The following is a 21,040-nucleotide window of genomic DNA, read 5'->3' on the forward strand; positions in this document are numbered from 1 at the left end:
TACTCCTCTAGGCCACAAAATTGCCCGCAAAAAAAGGACAATAATCCCTAGTATACTACTGCCTATCAACTGGTGGACCTACATAATTTAAATCAGTGTATATTCTAAGAGCTAATTTAGTATTCTTTTTAAATAGAATTCCTTTGCCAATATTAGCCTTTACATAATATGTCTCTTATAGACTACATAAAGGTGAAGATCTGTTAAGCTATCTATAAATTAAATAACCACACTTACAACATATATCCAAAATGACAGAATGTTAGTTCTGCAAAATATGGAGCCAACTTTAGCATATATAGGTATTGCAGGGAGCACAATTGTGCACTAGGATGAAGACGTGCAGGAGCAGCTTCGCTTCAAGAAAACGAGGTTAAACTTCTTAATGAAAACATAAGAGCACAAAAGAGCCTACGACTCTAATACCATGTGTAAGTTACGAAGATTGAATTTCTTATATATTAGAAGGAAGCATATACATGGGTATATATAGTCTTCACAAAGAGAAAAAATAGTAAACTAATTACAGTGAATCAAATCCTCATATTAGTAGGATTTCCTAACTGATATCCCATATTTTTAAGAAGATTAATTTCCTAATATAAGACAAAAGATTGAGAGAGTTTTCAATAAAGAGGCAGAGAGGTTGTGCCACGAGTTCAACGAATGAAACCAGGAGAGATTGGGAGTGGAAGAAATAATATACTCAAAAAGTCAACTGGTTCCAAACAAGCTGGTGGAAGCATCCTTCCCCACTTTCCCACTTGATGTAGCTAGCTTGCCCAAGTTCAAAGCAGTTGTTCATTTCTCTTCTTGAAATTTGAACTTACAGAAGGATGTGGACCCAGGAAGTCAGTCTATTGATGATAATAACTCAGGCCTTATCACAAATTAAGCCATAACAGTGGAAGAAGAAAGAGCAAGAGGTCTTATAATTATGCAAAATAATTAATTTAAATTTAGTAGCTCTGAGAATAATTAATTATTTATATCTATACTTAATTTTTTATAAATGTGTTATATTAGTAGTGTTATGTAAGTCTTATGTAAAAATAAGTCTAGATTAAGATCAAGGTAGTAACTAAATTCTGGGTAAGAAGAAACTTCCAGAAAATAAATGCCTTCTCCTTTATGTAAGAAATATGGAATGCTGTCTCTAAACAAGGGTATGTATGAAAAATTTTCTACCACAAGTTGAGCACTTTCCTTACTAAGAGATCATTAAGTTCTTCTTAATGAGCCCACACACTTAGTGCAAAATAGATAAAGAAAGAAAAACAAAAAAACAGCCTTTAATACTTACTGATTTTTGAGTTCATCATCCCATAACGAGACCCATAAGTTGGGGCTATAACAGCTAGTCACTTCTATTTGGCTTCTCTTGAGAGCTTGGCTTGGGATTAGGGGGCCCACAAAAGTTAGAAAGAGTAAAAGGATCCAAAAATGGCCAACACGATTTGCTGTAAAACCAACACTTTGCGGAAAAGGTAGGGAGGTTCATTGCCATAACCTCAACCATGAACGCCTACCTGCACTACCAGCATGCTCCCTACTATTATATCCATATTATTGATCTATGCAAGGGATAGCCACATGATGGTCTTCTTCCTCCTTGTTAGAACATACTGGGTCACCCACAATTGCCATTAACCCTTCCTCTTTGATTCAAACCCATCGAGTACGCATACCATAACCAAACCATCATCTGCCTTTGTTCCTCTAGAGACAACATATGCCTCCTATTGCTCCTACTTTGTTCCCTTAACTCCATGAATCTACCTAGATTTTTTTTTCTTCCTAATGACAAGGTTTAGAGTCCGGTACCCAGTCTTGTACCACTAACTTCACATTTAGTGTGCCTTTGTCCAAAACTTCATAAAATCCCTTGAAGAATCATCAAATCTCAATATCAAAGAAAAACAATGAAAAATGATTACGAAATACATTTTCATAATGCATAGAATACCCCGAACCTCACCTTCCAACAATATGTCACAAGCTTTTGTTCAACCAAAAGCAATTTTCTTAGCATGTACAGCATGGTTACACCGACCAGCCAAGCTGGTTCAGAGAAGCAACCTTCATTGGAGAAGACTCACTCATGACAAGTCCTTCTCGAATCCTGTTATAACTTATATAATCCATATAATTCTCCAGGAACAAGTTGAAAAATACCACAATCTTCTATCTTAGTATTAGGAAATGTCTTCTTAAAACTATGGGATAATTAGTGACGAAATTCCACCTATATGAAGATTTGATTTAATTTAATGTAATTATTTTCCTATTCATTCTCTTTATAACAGCTATACATATCCATATGTATGTAGTTTCTCAATCTCCAAGGATTTCAATTTCTTTCTAAATTCCACATGCTGTTGAAAACCTAGGATCTTTTGTAGATTTCTCTCAGCCTTTCTTGTCGTTTATTCCCTTTTTTTTCTATTAAGTAAAAAAAAAAAAAACAAAGGCATTCCCAACCTTATTTCAGTTACCATGGATTTTGTTCTTGAAATCAGTGTGTTCCTCTGCTCACGTGTCCCTCCTGTGAAGTCCCTGTAACATGCATTCCTCTTAGGGTGTGCATACTCTCTACGTATATCCATGTGTGCAAAACCTGACCCCTGTGTATTATCCCCTTTGTTTACATCGTCTTTTCCTCACGGCCTCCATCGTTGCACAACTAGCGGCGAACCTCATCGTTGGCAGCCTCATTGGAGTCAAATTCTCTGTCTACATGTAGCCTTGACTGTTGGATCTTTGCAAGATCTCTCTGTTGCTGGATCCCTGTAGGGGAGACCCTGTATGCCATTGTAGCGAGAAGATGATAAAAACCCAATATGACCCACTGGCCATCCTTGTAGGGGGAGATCCTGTATGCCACTCTAGCGAGAAGATGATAAAATACCAAATATGACACACTAGCCAGACTAGAGAAGTTCTCATCAATAAACCGGTGAGAGAGCTCCAAAAATGTTGGACAACATATAGATTGAATAGTAAGTGCAACATTCTAAAGGCTTATCTCTAAGCTGGGAATGAAAAATATATATTCACCAGCTTCAGGGGAGTGTTAGAAGACTCCTCAATCTTCTGCCTCAAGATTAGGAAATCAATCTTTCTAAAAATTATGGGATACCAGTTAGGGAATTCCACTGATGTGTAGACTTGATTTGATTTGACTTGCTGTAATTAGCTTCCCATTTTTTTCTTTTTGTAGCAGTTATATATTGGTATATGCTCTTTCCCAATATTCAAGAAATTTAGTTTCTTTTTAATTCCACCGAACATCTTGAATGAAAGATATTTGCACCAGTACCAAAGTCGAAAAGAGAAGAAGGAAGAAGAGGTAGAAAGGAAAAATGATGGTAGTCAGGAGAAAGAAGATCAACAGAATTATCGCCATATTTTGTTGAGTTAAAAAAGGAACTGAATTAGGAAAGGATTACATCAAGAATGGTTATAACTGCACCAGTCTACTTAATTCCTAAACAAAAACCAGTATTCAATTTTATAAAATAATTATATAAATGTCAAAATGGATGCGTTCTGTGTAAATGCATTATTCTTGTACTGGCTTTACCATTGTTCAAATCCAAAAGGAAATTTCTAAAACTCCAAAAGGAGACCAACCATGCGATGGACTTGGAGGCAACAGCCATTAGAACTCCAAAAAAATAAAAAAATAAAAAAATAAAAGAAAGAAAAGAAAGGCCAAGGCTATTACCATTGAGTGATTAAAATTATACATCACAATTTTGTCATCTGCCGCTCCTGAAACACCTCCTCTCAATGACCCATCAACACAGAGACTTAGAACTGCAGAGAGAAGACAGAGTGTGTCATAGCAGCTGCACTGAGATTTTGAGAGAGTGGAAATAGTACCCAAAAAATAATAATCAAGCAGCTGCTTGATTCTTCTGAGAACCAGGAAAACAATGAGAAATTCTTCGCTATGATTGTTGTAACTCCGAAAAATTACAAACTAAAAATTGTGTTAAGAAGTGCACATTAGAGTTTCATTAGTATATAGGGTATATTTGTAATTTACTTGAGCCTTAAGTTAAAAGAAGATCGTATATTCTTTTAGAAATCCTATTTGATTTTCATTACTTAAATAAGAAAACCCTAAAAGAAGGGGCCAGCCTTCATAACTGATCACCATAATCTAGCCATCAACCACCACCAGCCACCGGTCACCAGCAGCCAAGACAAGCCTCCATCACCAACAACACTAGCAACCGAGCCATAAGCCGCAGCTTCCTCTCTTGCATTGGCATGATGCAAACCACATGCTGTGAACCCTCCTGCATACACCACCCCTCCTGTAACTGCTCAGCTGTGTGCCGCCTCTGCTGCTGAGCCGCTACAGACATGGTTGCTCCACCAGCTACCGGCCAGCCACATCAACCACACAGACCACCCGCCCACTCCTCTCCGCTCCACATTTAGCTGTGCAGCATCCTGTCCAGTTGGTATCATTCATGTAGCTTCTTCATTCCGCCTTAATTGCCCTAAAATTCTTCAAATATGTCAAGGGTTACATCCCAATTTACTGGAATAAATTTCCATTTGCGAAATCCATCAGAAACTAATGGTGAATATCCGTCAACCCAAACAGCTTATCATTTCATTAGGAAAGATTATTTAACTTAGTCACAATTGATCTGGACCATTCTCAACGAAAAAAAAAATCAGCAACCTTCTTGGCACCAGACTAAAATTAGGAGATCTAACTTTTGATGCTTAGTAGGAAAAAAAAAAAAAAACCCTCAATGATCATGACCTAGCTCTGGAATTCCATGTTGTCAGACTGCAAAAGAGGTACAGGATGCAGTCAGAGAGACCGAATAGAACCAACGATACGACCCAATACCTTACCGTCAAAATATGTTCCACCAAGTAAGAAAACAGGTCGGTCTCTGAGTATCCTAACATGTTAAAGAATTGGTGGCAAGAATTGGACCAGTACTGCTCCTTATTATGGAGTGTAATAAAGATGAAGTCTGCCTAAAGCAGTTCATAAAAAACTAGTTTATAGCAGGACTAAACCCAGAATTTGATGAAGTCATAGTACAAATCTTGAGAAATGAAGAACTATCATTGCAAAATGAGGAAATCTTTATTGTTATTGTAGAAGAAAGGAAGAGAGGGATCATGCTAGAATCCCGCTTCAATTACAATTTGGTCCTGATTTTCAGAAGCCCTGAACCACACCAACAGGCAAAAGAGTCGAGTCCCACCAACAACTCATCCTCTAGCGGAAAAAATAGAGAACAATCTTTGATGTACCTTCTGCAAGAAACCTAAACACACCAAAGAAAAATATTGAAAGTTGCACGAGAAGCCTAGTACCTCCAAGAAAGTGTGGGGATACAAGAACAATTCTCAAAATACTCAAGGACAAACACATATTATCCATCCATAGGGAGAAGGAAAAACTCCAGACCCTAGTGATTTTAAAACAGAAATTGAATGCCTGAGGACACGACTCAAGTGCTTGGAAAAACTCAAAGGTAATAGACTCTTGGTACATTCAGGTACACTCTATTTTTCATTGTTTAAATGTTTTAGAGAAACTTTTTTTTCTTTTTAAGATAAAAAGTATGATGTATATATTAACAAGGTATCAAGAACGGGGGGCTATTGCTCATGTACAAAGATTTACAAAAGAGTTAATGAGTCAATGATGTTCTCAAAATCTATATCTCTAATAATGTTATCACCTGACAAAATTGTACCGAAATAATAAATCCATCTATCTCTTACTCTATTCAACCCACATTTTTTACCCTCAAAAGCTTTACCATTTCTCTCTTTCCAACAAACCCAAAACACTCAATGGAATTAAATTAGCTATATTTCTTTTTATACTTAGGCCTTCCCACGCCCAAAATTTTCCACAGATAGAGCCTGCCACAACCCAGTTAACCCCCAAAAGCCCATATACCGTGCACCATAGGTTGTACGTAGTGGGACACCACAGCAGAAGGTGATTGCATGATTCCTCAACCTCCAAACAGAGATGACAACCATTCACTAAAATCAGACCCCTGGATCTAAGTTTGTGCGGAGTTAGAATTTTCTCCTAGGATGCCTCCCAGGCAAAAAAAGCAACATGCAGAGCCCTGGTTTTTCAGATTTGCTTCCAGGGAAAATTTTAAAACCCACCAGCTGCACCATCAACCAAAAATCTATAAGAAGAACTGACAGTGAAAATTTCTTTCTTCTCCAAGAGTTAACAGATATGATCCGACGAAAGCTTGACCTGCTGTGATGCTAAAATATTTAACACGTCTTTATAATCACTGATTTCTCAGTTATTAAAATTTCTAGACACATTGATGGACCATTCAATATTATCATTAAGAACCTGGTAAGCATCCTCAACCAGCATATTCCTAAACTGTGCAATGCCGTAAATTCTCGGAAATCTACTTATAAGACAGCCCTCACCAAGCCAATCATCAAGCCAAAATCTGATTTTATTATCTCTCCCAAGTTTCCACCTAATACACTGTTGGAAACGGGGTCATTGCATCAAAATCTTTTCCACAGACCCCAACCATTGTGAGTTAGAGAACCTGAAACCCCCACTGTCCAGCAGAGGATCACCCCACCGAGAATCCACAATTCTTTTCCACAATCTATTCTCCTCAGTCAAGTATCTCCAAAGTCATTTAACTTAAAGAGGTTTATTCATTTTCACCATGGATCTAATTCCAAGTCCACCTAACAAGAAAGGCTTTTAAAGATCCTCCCAATTTACTAGGTGAAATTTATGCTTCCCATCATCATCCCCCCAAAAGAATCGGCTTGGCAATTTTTATCAGGATTGTTAGAGTTGAGAGAGAGTAAATGGGGCGGTTGGCCATTGTACTTTTGATTAAGGTAAATCTACCACCTTTAGAAAGGAAATTCCGCTTCCAACCTGTAAGCCTCTTCTCAAACAACTCAATCACCAGCTTCCAAGAGACTGAATCTTTATATTTAGCACCTAGTGGAATCCCAAGATACTTGATAGGAAGCTTGACCGCTTTGTACCCCATCACTTTAGCAAACAAACTCGCATCACCATTACCACCAATTCTAACCAATTCAGATTTTTCCGAATTAATTTTTAATCCAGAGACAGCCTGGAAGCATAACAACACACATCTCAGATTCAAAAGGTTCCTCACATCAGGCTGGCAGAAAATTAATGTATCGTCAGTGAAGAATAAATGAGAAACCTCAGTTATATGGTCCTTTCTGCCAACCGAGACCCTTTTCACAAGCTGGAATTCCTTAGCCTTGCATAACAGCCTGTTGAGAGCCTCCATAACAATAATAAATAACAAAGGAGACAGGAGATCCCCTTATCTTAAACCTTTGGTGGCCTTGAAGAACTCAGACGGCCCTCCATTTACCAAGACAACAAACGATGTGGTAGAGATGCATAATTTCATCCAACTTTACCATTTCTGTCCAAAACACATTCTTTTTAACATGTCTTCAACAAAATTCCTACTCACATGATCATAAGTTTTCTTCATATCCAACTTACATAAGAGGCCATCCTTGCTTCTAGCCATAAGGTCATCAACAGCCTTATTTGCTGCCATTGCAGCATCTATGATCTGTCTTCCCTCCACAAAGGCATATTGACACTCCCCAATAACTTCCCCAAGTACCCTAGAAAGCCTCATAGCCAATATTTTAGCTATTAGCTTGTAAATGCAATCCACCAACCTTATTGGTCTGAATTCTTTGAACTTTTTAGATCCTTTCTTTTTAGGACCGAGAACGAGAACAAGAAAAGTGGAATTGAGAGACCTAACAAACTTGCCCGAAGTATGCAATTCCTTAAAGATGCCCATTACATCATCTTCAATCAAGTACCAAAAGTTTTGTAGAAATTTCATATTGAAGCCATCGGGTCCAGGAGATTTATTACCATTACAGGATTTCAGACAATCAGCAACCTCATCCACTGAAAACTCTACTTCTAATAACTGGTTACTAGCATCTAATAATCTATTGAATTGAAGGTCATCTAGCTTAGGCCAACAGCTAAACTCCTCATCATAGAGCTTGGAGAAATAATTTCTAGCCGCCTCCCTCAATTCTTTGTTGCCCGAGAACTTTTTACCCTCACACCAAATCTCATCTATAAAATTGCAACATCTTCTATGAGTTGCCAATGCATAGAAATATTTGGTATTACAATCACCTTCCTCAAGCCATTTATCCCTTGACTTCTGCCTCCAAGAGGATTCCTCCCCCTTTAGGATAGAAGCCAACTATAATTTCAGATATTCCCTCTTTGCACACTCCTCATCTTTAAGCCCATCATTTGATCTCTTTCTTTAACTCTTTTAATTTGTATGCGAGTCTGTAGCTGGGATAGCTTGAATGACACTTCTTCTCCACTTCTCTTCCGCTAAAGCCCGGGATTTCTCTTCTTTTAGCCACCTGCTATCCAATCTAAAAGGAATGGGTCCCCATTGGATGCCCTCTGTCTCAAGACAGTTGGAAAATGGTCTGATGTGGGGTGAGGCAGCGTTTTTTGGAGTACTCCAGCAAGTTGAACCAAAAAAAAAAGCCGAGATAAAAAATCGATCAATCCTTGAGAGGCTTTTATTATTGGACCAAGTCCATTGTCCTCCCAAAAGCAGAAGATCAATCATATCCAGTCTATCCATCACTTCTTTGAAATCATTAGCTTCAGATGCCAAGAAAGAATTGCCACTTTGCTCCCCTCTTCTCAAGACCATGTTAAAGTCACCTCCCACAACCCAGTTTCCACCCCATTTGCCTCTGCATGCTTCCAGTTAAACCCATAAGGTTTCTTTCTTCTCTCTGCTCCCCCTTACAATAGACCCCATCAGAGCCCATTTAACTCCCCCTTGTTCTTGAAAAGACAAGATAAAGTACACTCCCTTTCCAGCACCTCTTCACAAGTCCTCCCTCCACATAATAATCACCCTACCAGCCAATCCCTTAGAGAAATGGCACACCAGCCCACATTCTTGATTCCCCATAGACTGTGAACCACTTTCTCATAACAGTTCTCCAATTTCATTTCTTGCAGGCACACCACAACAGGCTTCCATTTTTACAGACATCCCCGAATGATTAATCTTTTGCATTGGTTATTGATTCCCCTAACATTCTAGGAAACCACTGTTCTAATCATTGGCACAACAGCTTCATTCCCCCTCCTCCCAAGTTCTTATCTTCCTTCCTTCGATCATCATAATTGATTGAGCTCTCCAGCCTTTTCAACTCTCTCGGAATGACACCACTGTTTTTTCTTCCCTTTTTTGTAAAACCCCCTTTTTTTTCTTCAACATTTTTCTTTTTTCAATTTCAGTAAAGAAAAGATATGAGAGATCTTCTATACCTTAAGAGTGACTCCCATCAGCTTACTGAATTTTTGATTGTTCTGCAAGGCCCATTAAGAGCACCATTCCACACCATCGTCTACCACCTTTATGCCTTCCAGCAATAAGAAGACAAACATGGTCTTAATACATATATTCTAGGAAACCTCAGAGAAACTTTTTCTTATGTCATGAATTATGGATTTGGGAGCTACCAGCCAGAAGACAAACACATCTAAATTTTTTAATACATATACTCCATGTTCCAGCAATGAGAAAATTGTCATTACTGATGATTCACTTACCACAATAATAAGAGTGAGAAACATAAAACTAATCTCTCACCTTACTCTTATTAATATACTTCATGTTCCTCAATTACGCATACATATTATATAAGTAACTCAGTTATCCCAAGACCTTAACTATGAATTGACTTTTTCTCCTTCTTACTGTAAATATCAGGATCAATCCCCGAGAAGGATATTGGGATTTGCTGAGACTTGGGACGAGGGTATGAGATACTACGTATCGCCCTCTCCACCAGTACAGTAGACAAACTAAGACTGTGTTGCATAAAACTATGACACCCTTCTTTCTCTATTCTCAATATCATGTTTCCTTCTTTGCTTTTTTGATTCTCATAACGAAAAATTACATTGCAACGTATGTGAACTAGCAAAGCACTGACATGTAATTTTTCCTTCTAACAATAAAAATTGTAATTTTCCTTGTACGTTGATTTATATGACATTTAGAGTTCTTTAAATATTCCTAATATTTCAGGGGCTTAATTTTTCTCTCCTTTATTGATGATTATACTCGGGTAACTTGGCTTTCTTTATTAAGTCAAAGATGATTTAATCATATTCTTTCCCAGTTTTATGCTATGATCCATACACAACTCGGAGCAAAAATTAAAAGTTTCAAAATCGATAGTGCTCAAGATTACTTTAACCAGAAATTATCCTTCCTTCTTTCAAAAGGAAGAAATTGTTCATGGGTCTTCCTATGTTTACACTCCACAATAAAATAGAGTAGTACAATGGAAAAACAGCCAAATTGCTTGCCACTACTTGAGCTTTTTTATCTCAAAACCATATTTCTAAACAATACTAGGGGAAGTTGTGTTAGGCAACCTACCTTATAGACCGATTATCATCTCAGGTATTAGAATTTCTCAGTTCTACGGAAGTTCTTGCCTCTTTTTTTCCTGAGGTAAGAGTTTTCATTAACCTTGTTTCTTAGAGTTTTCAATAACCTTATTGTCGCAGTAGAGTGTTTAAACAATCTCCTTTTTTTCTTAGGTTATCATTCCCTATAACAATTATGTCATCATGTCATCTATATACAATAATGAAATGCTATGATTTCCCTAACTTTGTCTATTGCGAATTAAGTCAACAATTAATTTTTCTCACAATCCAATACAATATGATAGAACTAAACACATAAAAGTAAACAAACACTTTATCAAAGAGAAACTAGACAATAGGTTGATATATACTCCACACACGCCAACCACTTCACAACATACTGATGTTTTGACTAAAGGATTAAGTAATCCTATATTTCAAAAAATAGTACAAGTTGGGATTGAATAATACATGTTCACTAGCTTGAAGGATAAGATACCTCGAATATTTGTAATCCTTGTAATTAACAGTATTTTCTTTTGTTGTTACTATTCACTTGTACAGGATCGTAACTCAATGAAATACACAATTCATTCTTCGACACTTTTTTCCTCTCCATTACATATAGGCCAGTCCTAGGTAGACTTTACGCAAGCAAACCAAACCAAAAAGAAAATAGAATCCTAAAAAAAATAAGTATAAGTAGTTTCCTAATCTACAGTTGTTTCCTGAGAACAATAAACCTATACACTAACTACCCAAAAATAGGAGAAAAATAACTGAAATAAATATAAAATAAGCAACTTAAACCATTTAGAAAACTCTAGTTTTGTCCTATATTGCAATGAACCAGACCTAATTTCAGCAGGAAAAAAGGAAGAGGAAAAAGAATGCAAAAGAAGCAGAATGCAATAGGTCACACACCTGGCTCCAAATGAAACTTTACAGAAGTTACAGGAACCCCTGGATTTCGGATATCCCACAAAAGCATGGAACCATCCTCGTAACTGCCACAAGCAAAAGAAAAAAGAAAAAAGAATTACCATGGTAACTGAACTGGTTCTGGAAGAGTCAAAGATAAACAATTAGTAGATATGTTTCAGAGACAAGAAAAACTGTATACTTATCTTCTTCCATTCTAAAAACTCATGCAAGGAGTAATCTTAATTTAGATCATAAAGCATTTTGCAATTTGTGGTGGAACAAAAGAACATAGATAATTTCTCCAGTTTTTCCAACCTTTCCAAGGATTTATCCAATATTTTCATGGCATGTTTTGACAAATAAGCTGATACCAAAAAAGTTTTGGTATCAAATTGAAAGACATCTCCCACATACTCTGGTAGGAGCCAACAGGAATAATCTCATTCCCTAAAACAAACATTTATCATCAAGCAATCCATGCAAATTTCACTTAACCAATTCTCCTGATACAAATCCACAATCAGTAGACAACCTCAAGCACAATTTCAGAATAGAACAGACTATTCATGCCAACTGATCTGGAAGAAATAGAGATTTCCAAAATTTAGCATGGCTTTGCTTAATTTTATGTCGTACATAATAGCCAATTCCATGATCAGTTGCTTGAGGGGATGAAACAGAACCTACCCAGCCAAGGTATTTAGGAAACCTTGCGATTCGGATGGTAGAAATAATTGAACTGCCATGCACATTCCTGGCCAAAAAAAAAAAACACACACTTAAGGTTTGAAACTAAACACCATTAATTTTAGCTTTCACTTCGAAGCAGTCTGAAATTTGAAACATATCTGCATGGTTTATTCACTTTTTTATATTTCTCTAGTATACATCTGCTGAACTTAATTACATGCCATTTCTTAAGCACTAAATTATATGCCATTTTCTCTTGACGGATAGACTTCAGGAAGTGCTTGAACATTTCCACATGAATTCTTTGCAATCAATATCCAACATCACCATGCCTTGCAACTACTTCAAGAATTAAGATCTCATGTAATTGCTTCATTCAGTCACCTAATAATTTAAATGTAGAAAGAGCTCAAAAACTTTTCATCTATCAATTATCATAAGGAATATTTGAAACCAAAATAATATATAGAGAGAAATCTTGTTTTGCAAATTATCTAAAATCAAAACTATACTATTTGGGTTCTAGCCACTACTACCAAAATTTTGGCAGCACAAGTGTTGAAGGACGTGAGCCTTAGTAATATTCACTTGTGTCAATCACCTAATAGATTGATCGGTGTCATAATCTCAATTATTGGTTGATGTAAAGGTCACCACGATTAGTAATAAAGGCAACATGTCACTTTTATCATGAACTGCTCATTTAACTGAACGCATTCAATTCTAACCTGATTAAGGTTCATAAGACTTCGGAAATGGAAATTGAAATTGTGACGGAGTCACAATAATTGAGACCTAGTTACTAAGACACAATTCTATTAGTTGTAGGATCACGAACTTAGAACATTTGTGATGCACTTTAGATTGGTAGACTATTGATCACTTGCTATTCGTTGCAAGAACAAGTGCTAGGTGCTCTTAAAATGAACTCACTGAGCTTGCGCACTTAGATTCCTTATATGAGGGTTAATTCCTTGTCAAGCATGGGAGATATATCATAACAGTGACACAAATTAGTCTTTGAACTTGAGATAAGCACAATTATCTCCTGAATATTCAGCTGTACCTTAATGCCATTGACCTATGGTCTGTGGTTGTATAAAGGAAGTCATTGGTGTAGTCTACAACTCATGAAGATGAGTGAGTACCAAGTAAAAATATTGTCACTCTTTTTTAAAAGAAAAAAAGAAACTATCACTCTTAAGTAAAAAATAGTATAATCCAGTGTGAATGAGAGTTCTAGATCCAAAAAATTCTCAAGCAAAGTGAAATCAATAAAAAAGAGTTCTTAATTTGATCCAAATGAATCAATTCAACCAATCGAGTTTTTTTTTTTTTAAATAAAAAGTATAAGATACGTATATTAAGTAAATGCCATGAGAGTGTCATCCATATACAAAAAATTTATATGTCAATAAACATATTTATAATGACCACAAAATCCTCCATTCTATAAAGATTACATCTCAAAATAATTGATCCAAAATAATGAAACCACTTATTTTAAATATTCACAATATAATCTTCCTTACTTTCAAAAGCTCTATTGTTTTTCTCCTTCCAAATAACCCAAAAAATAGACAATAAAATTAGCGAGCAAATATGTTGTTCCTACTAAGACTCTCCCAAGCCATTAACCCGTTTTCACCAAGCCCACCATAGCCAATTGATACCCATAAGACTACAGACCATGATCCACAGATTATAAGAGAGCGGACATGACATCAGAGTAGAATGTGGTTGTTGGTCTCTGTAGTGCTTTTGTAAAGTAAGCATCTGTTCACCAAGATTTTCCCTCTTTTCATCAAATTATCAAATGGTCAGAATGCATTCGTTAACCGCTTCCCAAACAAAGAAAGAAATTCATGGGGGAATGTGCCTTCCAAATGGTCTAAGAAGGAAAATCTGCACCCCATCTCCTCGTATCCATCCAAGTGCTTGTAAATTGACAGAGAAGTCACCATTTTCCTTCAGATTCCATATCGTCATATCACTCTTATTGTTGAGGTGGACGGTGGCCATGAGCTAAAGTAAATTTCATACTCAGCCACCTTCCAGTCTTGCAAGTATCTATTCACCACCACTGCCCATTCCCAACTATTGGCACCCCTGAAAGCATCCTCAATAGGTAGATTCTTATCTTATGCAATAGCAAAAATCATAGGAAACCTGGACATAAGACATTCCCCTCTGCACCATTTATCTTGCCAGAATCTCACTCTGTAGGCCTACCAGAACAAAACAATTCTTCTCCAAATGTACCAAAAAAATCCTTTAACAAGAAAACGTGGAAACTAATAGTGAAGCGTGTAAAGGATTAGGGGAAAAAAAATACTGAATAATTTTTGTATTTCATTACATAGGATTAGGAATATATATACATAGAAGAGTGATCTATATATGAAAACATAAATCACCCTATTAATGCTAAAAAATCAACAAATAATTATATAAGAATATTCCGTAACATATTTTGTAATATTCTAATACTCTCCCTTAAGCTGAAACATATATATTAATCATACCCAGCTTATTACGAAAATATTCAATTCGGGTTCCATTCAAAGTCTTTGTGAATATATCACCTAATTATTTCTATATTTTCACATAACTGGTTTTCTATCAAGTTCTATTGAATTTTCTCACGAATGAAGTGATAATTAATCTCGATATATTTGGTTCTTTTATGGTACATCGGATTTAGACATATAACAGGTATTTTGATTATCACACCAGAGTTTTGCAAGTAATATAAGATTCAAACTCACTTCCACTAAGAGATGTTGTATCCACAAGATTTCACATGTGGATTAGGTCATGCCTCTGTATTCAGACTCTACACTGGACTGGGATAAAACAATCTGCTTCTTACTCCTCTATAATATTAGATTCCAACTAACGAAAACACAATAATCTGTGGATCTTTTATCAATTTTAAATTCAACCCAATCAGCATCTGTAAAACATTTAATGTGAGTGTGTCGATGATTGTTAAACAATATACCAAATCCTATATCACAATTTAGGTAGCATAAAATCTGTTCCAAAACTTTCCAATGTTTGACTGTAGGTGCAAATATAAATTGTTTAACAACACTGACAGGATATGTAATATCTAAACGAGTCACTGTGAGATAATTTAGTTTCTCAACTAATCGTCTGTACCTTTCCAGATCATCAACCATCAACTTTAGTAAGGTCTAATTTGGTACAATTGGTGTGTTACATAATTTAGCTCTCAATTTTTCAGTTTCTATAAGTAAATCAAGTACATACTTTTTATGAGACAAGAAAATGTCTTTATTTCTTCTTGTTACTTCTACTCTCAAAACATATTTTAACTTACTCAAGTTTTTGGTGTGAAACTTAGTATGTAAGAATGATTTGAGAGAGTAAATCAAGTGCAGAAACAATTCTTCAGTTTCTGTAAGTAAATCAAGTACATACTTCTTTTGAGACAAGAAATTATCTTTCTTGTTTCTTATTACTTCTACTCTCAAGAAATATTTTAATTGACTCAAGTCTTTGATGTGAAAATTGGTATGTAAGAATGATTTGAGAGAGGATATTCATGCACAATTATCTCCTGTAATGACAATCTCATCAACATAAACAACAAGAAGTTTAAGATTAGCTGCTAACTGTTTATAAAAATCGAGTGATCACACTTGCTCTTCTTCATCTCGAATTTCAAAGCTACTTCATTAAATTTTTCAAACCACGCACGGGAACTCTACTTCAAACCGTACAAAAATTTCTTCAAATGACAGACTTTCCCATATTTCCTATGAGCAACAAATCCAAGTGGTTGATCCATATACATTTTTTATAAAAGATCACCATGAAGGAATGCGTTCTTGATATCCAACTGGTGTAAGGGACAGTTTTAAGATGCCGCAACAAAAGATGAATAAATGAACATAAGTAAATTTGGCCACTGGAGAAAATGTATCAGAATAATCAACTCCATAAGTCTGAGCATAGTCTTTTACTACAAGTCTGGTTTTAAATCTTGCTACCAAGTCATTTGGGTTTATTTTCACTCAAAAGACTCATTTGCACTCCACAAACCTTTTTCCTTAGGGTAAATCCACTAAATCGCAAGTATCATTTTCATCGAGAACATTTATCTCCTCAAGCATTACATTATACCAACCATAATGATTAAAAATTTCTTTAACTATTTTGGGTATGTAAATTAAATCTGTAAAAGCAATGAAAGTAGACGAGTAAAACAGATGGTCATATGAAGTATAATTAGCAATTGAATAAATTGACTTAGGAATGGTGCAGTGACATTTACCTTTATGAAATTCAATGGGAAGATCAAGATCCTGTAAGACAGAATCAGATGAGTACGGACCTAGTGCAAGATATATATCATTAATCTATTATCCTTTGAAATAAACATGAACAATTAGTGGTGGTACTTGGGTCAAAGGCACATTAACACTATTATCAAATTGCTCAAGTAAGGCTAGAGGCACATTATCTGAAGAAATACTATTATATGTTTGGTCAGTAGAGGCACTTATTGTGAAACAGATGAGTCACTCATCTGAAGAATTTGAGAGTAAGAAATAATTATTTTTTTATTCTATTTTTATTCATCGATGATCAGACACATTTTATAGGCAAAAGAAGGAGAAAAAAACAAAAACTAACAACCTTCCCTAGTGGAAGGGAAAAAACAGAAAATGGCAGGAAGCATTTTGTTACAATGCCAGGTTGCCAATGAAGGAAAAAATAAACAGTAAAAGGAAAACACTTAAAGTAATTCTACACTCCCCCTCAATCTAGGTTATATAAATGCTTAGTAAGTCTAGATTGGATATCAATTCGTTGAAAAGTCCTTTGGGAAGTGTTTTTGTTAAAATATCTGCAGTTTACTGACTAGTAGGAACATGGAGTATTGTAATGGTTTGATCTTCAATCTTCTCCCTAATGAAGTGTCTATCTATCTCCACGTGTTTAGTTCGATCATGATGTATAGGATTTTTAGCTATGTTGATTGTTGATTGATTGTCGCACCATACTTTCATGGGAGTAGTAACCGAGAATTTCATTTCCATTGGAACTCTTTTTAACCAAATTCCCTCATATATTCCATGAGCAAGGGACCGAAATTCAGCTTCTGCACTATTTCGTGAGACAACAGATTGTTTTTTACTCCGCCAAGTGACTAAGTTTTCTCAAATGTAAGTACAGTACCCAAAAGTAGATCTTATGTCAGTTCTATAACCCGCCCAATCAGCATCTGTGTAGATTTCAATATTTTTGTTCATTGTTTTCTGGAAAAATAGTTCTTGTCCTGAAATCTTCTTAAGGTATCTTAAGATCCGATATACCATATTCATATAAACATCAGTAAGTTGGTTCATGAATTGACTTACAGTACTTACAGCAAAACCAATTTCAGCTCTAGTATGAGCGAGATAGATAAGTTTGCTCACAAGTCTCTGATATCTTTATTTATCAATTGGCTTGCCATTTTTAAATCCAACTTTTGTAATCGTTTCCATGGATGTTTCTGCTGGTTTACACCTGAACATCCTTGTTTTTTTAAGCAGGTCAAGAACATATTTCTATTGTGACACAGATATCTCCTTTTTAGAACGAACAAATTCCATTCCCAGAAAATACTTTAGTGCTCCAAGATCTTTTATCTCAAATTTCGTGGCAAGAAAAGTTTTGAGTTTCTGAATTTCCTCTATGTTATCACCTGTTAAAATAATATCATCAACATACACAATTATGATAGCTTTTTTACCAGAGGCACTATTCTTGACAAACAAAGTATGATCAGACTGACATTACTCATAGCCCATATGTTTAACTGCTTTGGTAAATCTGTTTTACCAAATCTCTCGAAGATTGTTTTAGACCATAGAGTGCCTTTCTAAGTTTGCATACCTTGTGAGTTTCATATGTGATCTCAAGGCTTGGAGAAACTTTCTTATATACCTCTTCTTCTAAATCTCCATTGAGAAATGCATTCTTTACGTCAAGTTGACAGAGGGGCCAATCAAGATTAGAGACAAGAGAGAGTAATATCTGGATAGTGTTGTGCGTAGCAACTAGGGCGAATTGTCTCCTGATAGTCTATCACGTAGGACTGAGTGAAGTCTTTAGCTACTTGACGAGTTTTGTACCGATTCATACTTTCATCAGGATTGTATTTTACAGTGAATACTCATTTGCACCCAACTTTATGTTTTCTTGGTGGAAGCTCTGTCAGTTCACAAGTCTTATTCTTTTCCAGAGACCTAATCTCTTCTTGAATAGCACCTCTTCACATTGGCAATGCAAAGACTTCATGAATTGTTTTAGGTTCAGTGGAGCTGTCATTAAGTTTACTTACATATGCATGATACTTTGAAGACAAGTTGTTGAATGAAATGTAATCCTGTATAGGGTGTCTAGTACAAGATCGAGCTCCTTTCCGCAAAACAATAGGTAACTCAGTATCATGATTAATAATGGTAACAGTGTCAGAAATTGTGCCTGAAAATTCATTACCTGATGTGTTCTTACTGTTTGGAACTGGAATAGACTCATGACAATGTGTAGTTGGTTCAGAATCATTATTAACTAGAGTTTTGTGTCTTCTAGTATAAACACGTAACTCTTTGTTAACAGTAGTAGGCATAGGTTCAGGTTCAGACTCTTTGATACTGGTTTCAGGAAAATTTGATGAGAACTCGGGAATAGTGAGGGGAAGAGAGGTGAGAGGTGAGAGGTGGTGTACTTATATCTCATACTTGATATTCCCGATTAGGATTCTCCCCCTGAATATCAATAGTGGGATAGAATGACTGATTTTCAAAAAAAATAACATCCATAGTGTTGTAGAAACGACGAGTTTTGGAACAAAAACATTTGTATCCTTTTTGACTAGGTGAATATCCAACAAAAACACATTTAATAGCCCGTGGGCCAAGTTTACCCCTAAGGTGAGTATGAACATGAACATAGACTGAACAACCAAAAACTTTCTAGGGAATGATACGAAGAATATGAGATTGCGGAAAGTCCCTGAGGAGGATATCATAGGGTGTTCGAAATGAGAGAGTTCAGAAGGGCATGCGGTTTATTAAGTATGCAATGGTGAGAACAGCCTCTCCCTAAAGAAATTTTGGAATCTGGGTAGTGAACATGATTGATCGGGCTACTTCAAGAATGTATCTGTTTTTTCGTTCAGTTATGTCATTTTGTTGTAGGGTATTAACACAGGAACTTTGATGGATAATGCCGTGGTCAAAAAAATATTGGCTCAAAGTAATTTCAAAGTATTCACACTCATTTGACTCAAAGTGATTTCAAAGTATTCACACCCATTGTCTTATCTCACTACTTGAATTTTTGTGTGAAATTAATTTAGAATCATAATGTGAAATTTTTTAAAAATTTGGCCAACTTCATATTTGCCTTTCATGAGAAAAATTCAAATAATTCTAATGTGATCATCAACAAAAGATACAAATCATTTTGTTTCGGTAATATTAGTGACCCGATAGGGACCCCATACATCACTATGGATTAATGAAAAGGATTTTGTGAGTTTGTAAATTGAACTGAGAAATGAATTTCGAATATGTTTGGATAGTTAACATACTTCACATTGAAAGGAAGTTGAATTTTTATTTCGAAACAAAGCAAGAAATAGTTTTTTCAAGTACATGAAATTAGGATGTCCCAAACGGTAATGTCATAACATGATAGGGCATTACATATTTAAATTGTATACAGATTCAGAATTAGTACATACTGCATGATGAGTTTGTTTATTAAGAAAAGAGCTGTCAGCTTGCTGTAGATAAAGACCCAAATCCATACTAGCATTGCCAATCGTCTTCCCCGAGTCCAAGTCCTGAAATTCACATAGTTTAACAATTCAAATCATGTGATAGTTTACTTATTGACAGGAGATTGCAATATAAGTTTGGAACATATAGCACAGAGTACAAAATTAACTTGGATGTCAGTGCAATTATTCATATTCCTTCGACCTGGGAGCTAGAGCCATCAATAATTTTAACTGAGAATTTACTTCTGCACTTACTATATTCCTTGAATAGTGAGATATCCCCGGTTATATGATCGGAAGCACCTGAGTCAATAATCTATATTCCTTTTTTTGTGGAATAAGTTGAAAAACCAGAAAAATTACCTTTATGAGCTGTGGAAGCATTACCGAGAACCATATTGGGAGAAAATATTTTTTGGAGGAGGCTGATTTGTTCGGGACTAAATAGGGAGCTTTCGGTAGGAACAACTGCAATTAATTCCTCCTCTGTTGAGACAAAATTGCCCCGATGAATTTCCTCCATTTTCAGCTTCGGTGTCTTCTTCTTCTCAGTCGATTCCTTTTCAGCTGGTTTCCCGTGAAGCTTCCAGCATCTTCCACAAACGTGTCCCAGCCTTTTACAGTATTCGCACCATGGCCATCCCTTCCGCTCAGTCACCCGACTTGTGAGGGCTGCACCAGTCTCGGGTGAGAGAGATGTGCTTTCAGCAAGGTTGGGATTGAGTTGCGAGTCAACCATCATCACTTTCTTTCTGCTTTCTTCGCATCGCACCTCAGAGAACACCTCTCTAATGTTCGGGAGAGGTTTGGTTCCAAGGATGCGTCCTCTTACCTCGTCGAGGTATTTGTTCAGTCCGAAGAGGAATTTGGAGATTCGTTTCTATTCCACGATGTTTCCAAATCTCCTAGCAACCTCTGGGCAGCTCCAAGCATGTTCCTCAAAAACGTCAAGTTGCTGCCATTTTCGAGTAAGAAAATTATAATATTGAATTACCGTTTTTCCTCCTTGGTGCAGGTCGTGAAGACTTGTTTCGATTTCGAAGATGGTGGAAGTGTTATCGCGAGTGGAGTAGAACTCACGAGCTGCGACCCAGATATCATGCGCAGTCTCATAAAGG

At 36.2% G+C, this 21,040-nt stretch overlaps 1 protein-coding gene across 1 annotated transcript in view; it reads right to left on the reverse strand.

Annotated features, from left to right (window-relative positions):
• Window positions 1-21,040, reverse strand: part of EMB2757 (Transducin/WD40 repeat-like superfamily protein) — a 48,516-nt gene that overhangs the window by 9,451 nt on the left and 18,025 nt on the right. Inside the window, exons 9-11 of the mRNA XM_088218371.1 lie at window positions 12,113-12,179; window positions 11,426-11,508; window positions 3,728-3,819 (exon numbers count right to left, since the gene is read on the reverse strand). Of these exons, the coding sequence (XP_088074497.1) occupies window positions 3,728-3,819; window positions 11,426-11,508; window positions 12,113-12,179 (242 nt within the window). The remainder of the gene's footprint in view (window positions 1-3,727; window positions 3,820-11,425; window positions 11,509-12,112; window positions 12,180-21,040) is intronic.

Source organism: Carica papaya, chromosome 1 (genome assembly GCF_054855325.1).
Source record: "Carica papaya isolate Zhongbai chromosome 1, ASM5485532v1, whole genome shotgun sequence".
Taxonomy (NCBI): domain Eukaryota; kingdom Viridiplantae; phylum Streptophyta; class Magnoliopsida; order Brassicales; family Caricaceae; genus Carica; species Carica papaya.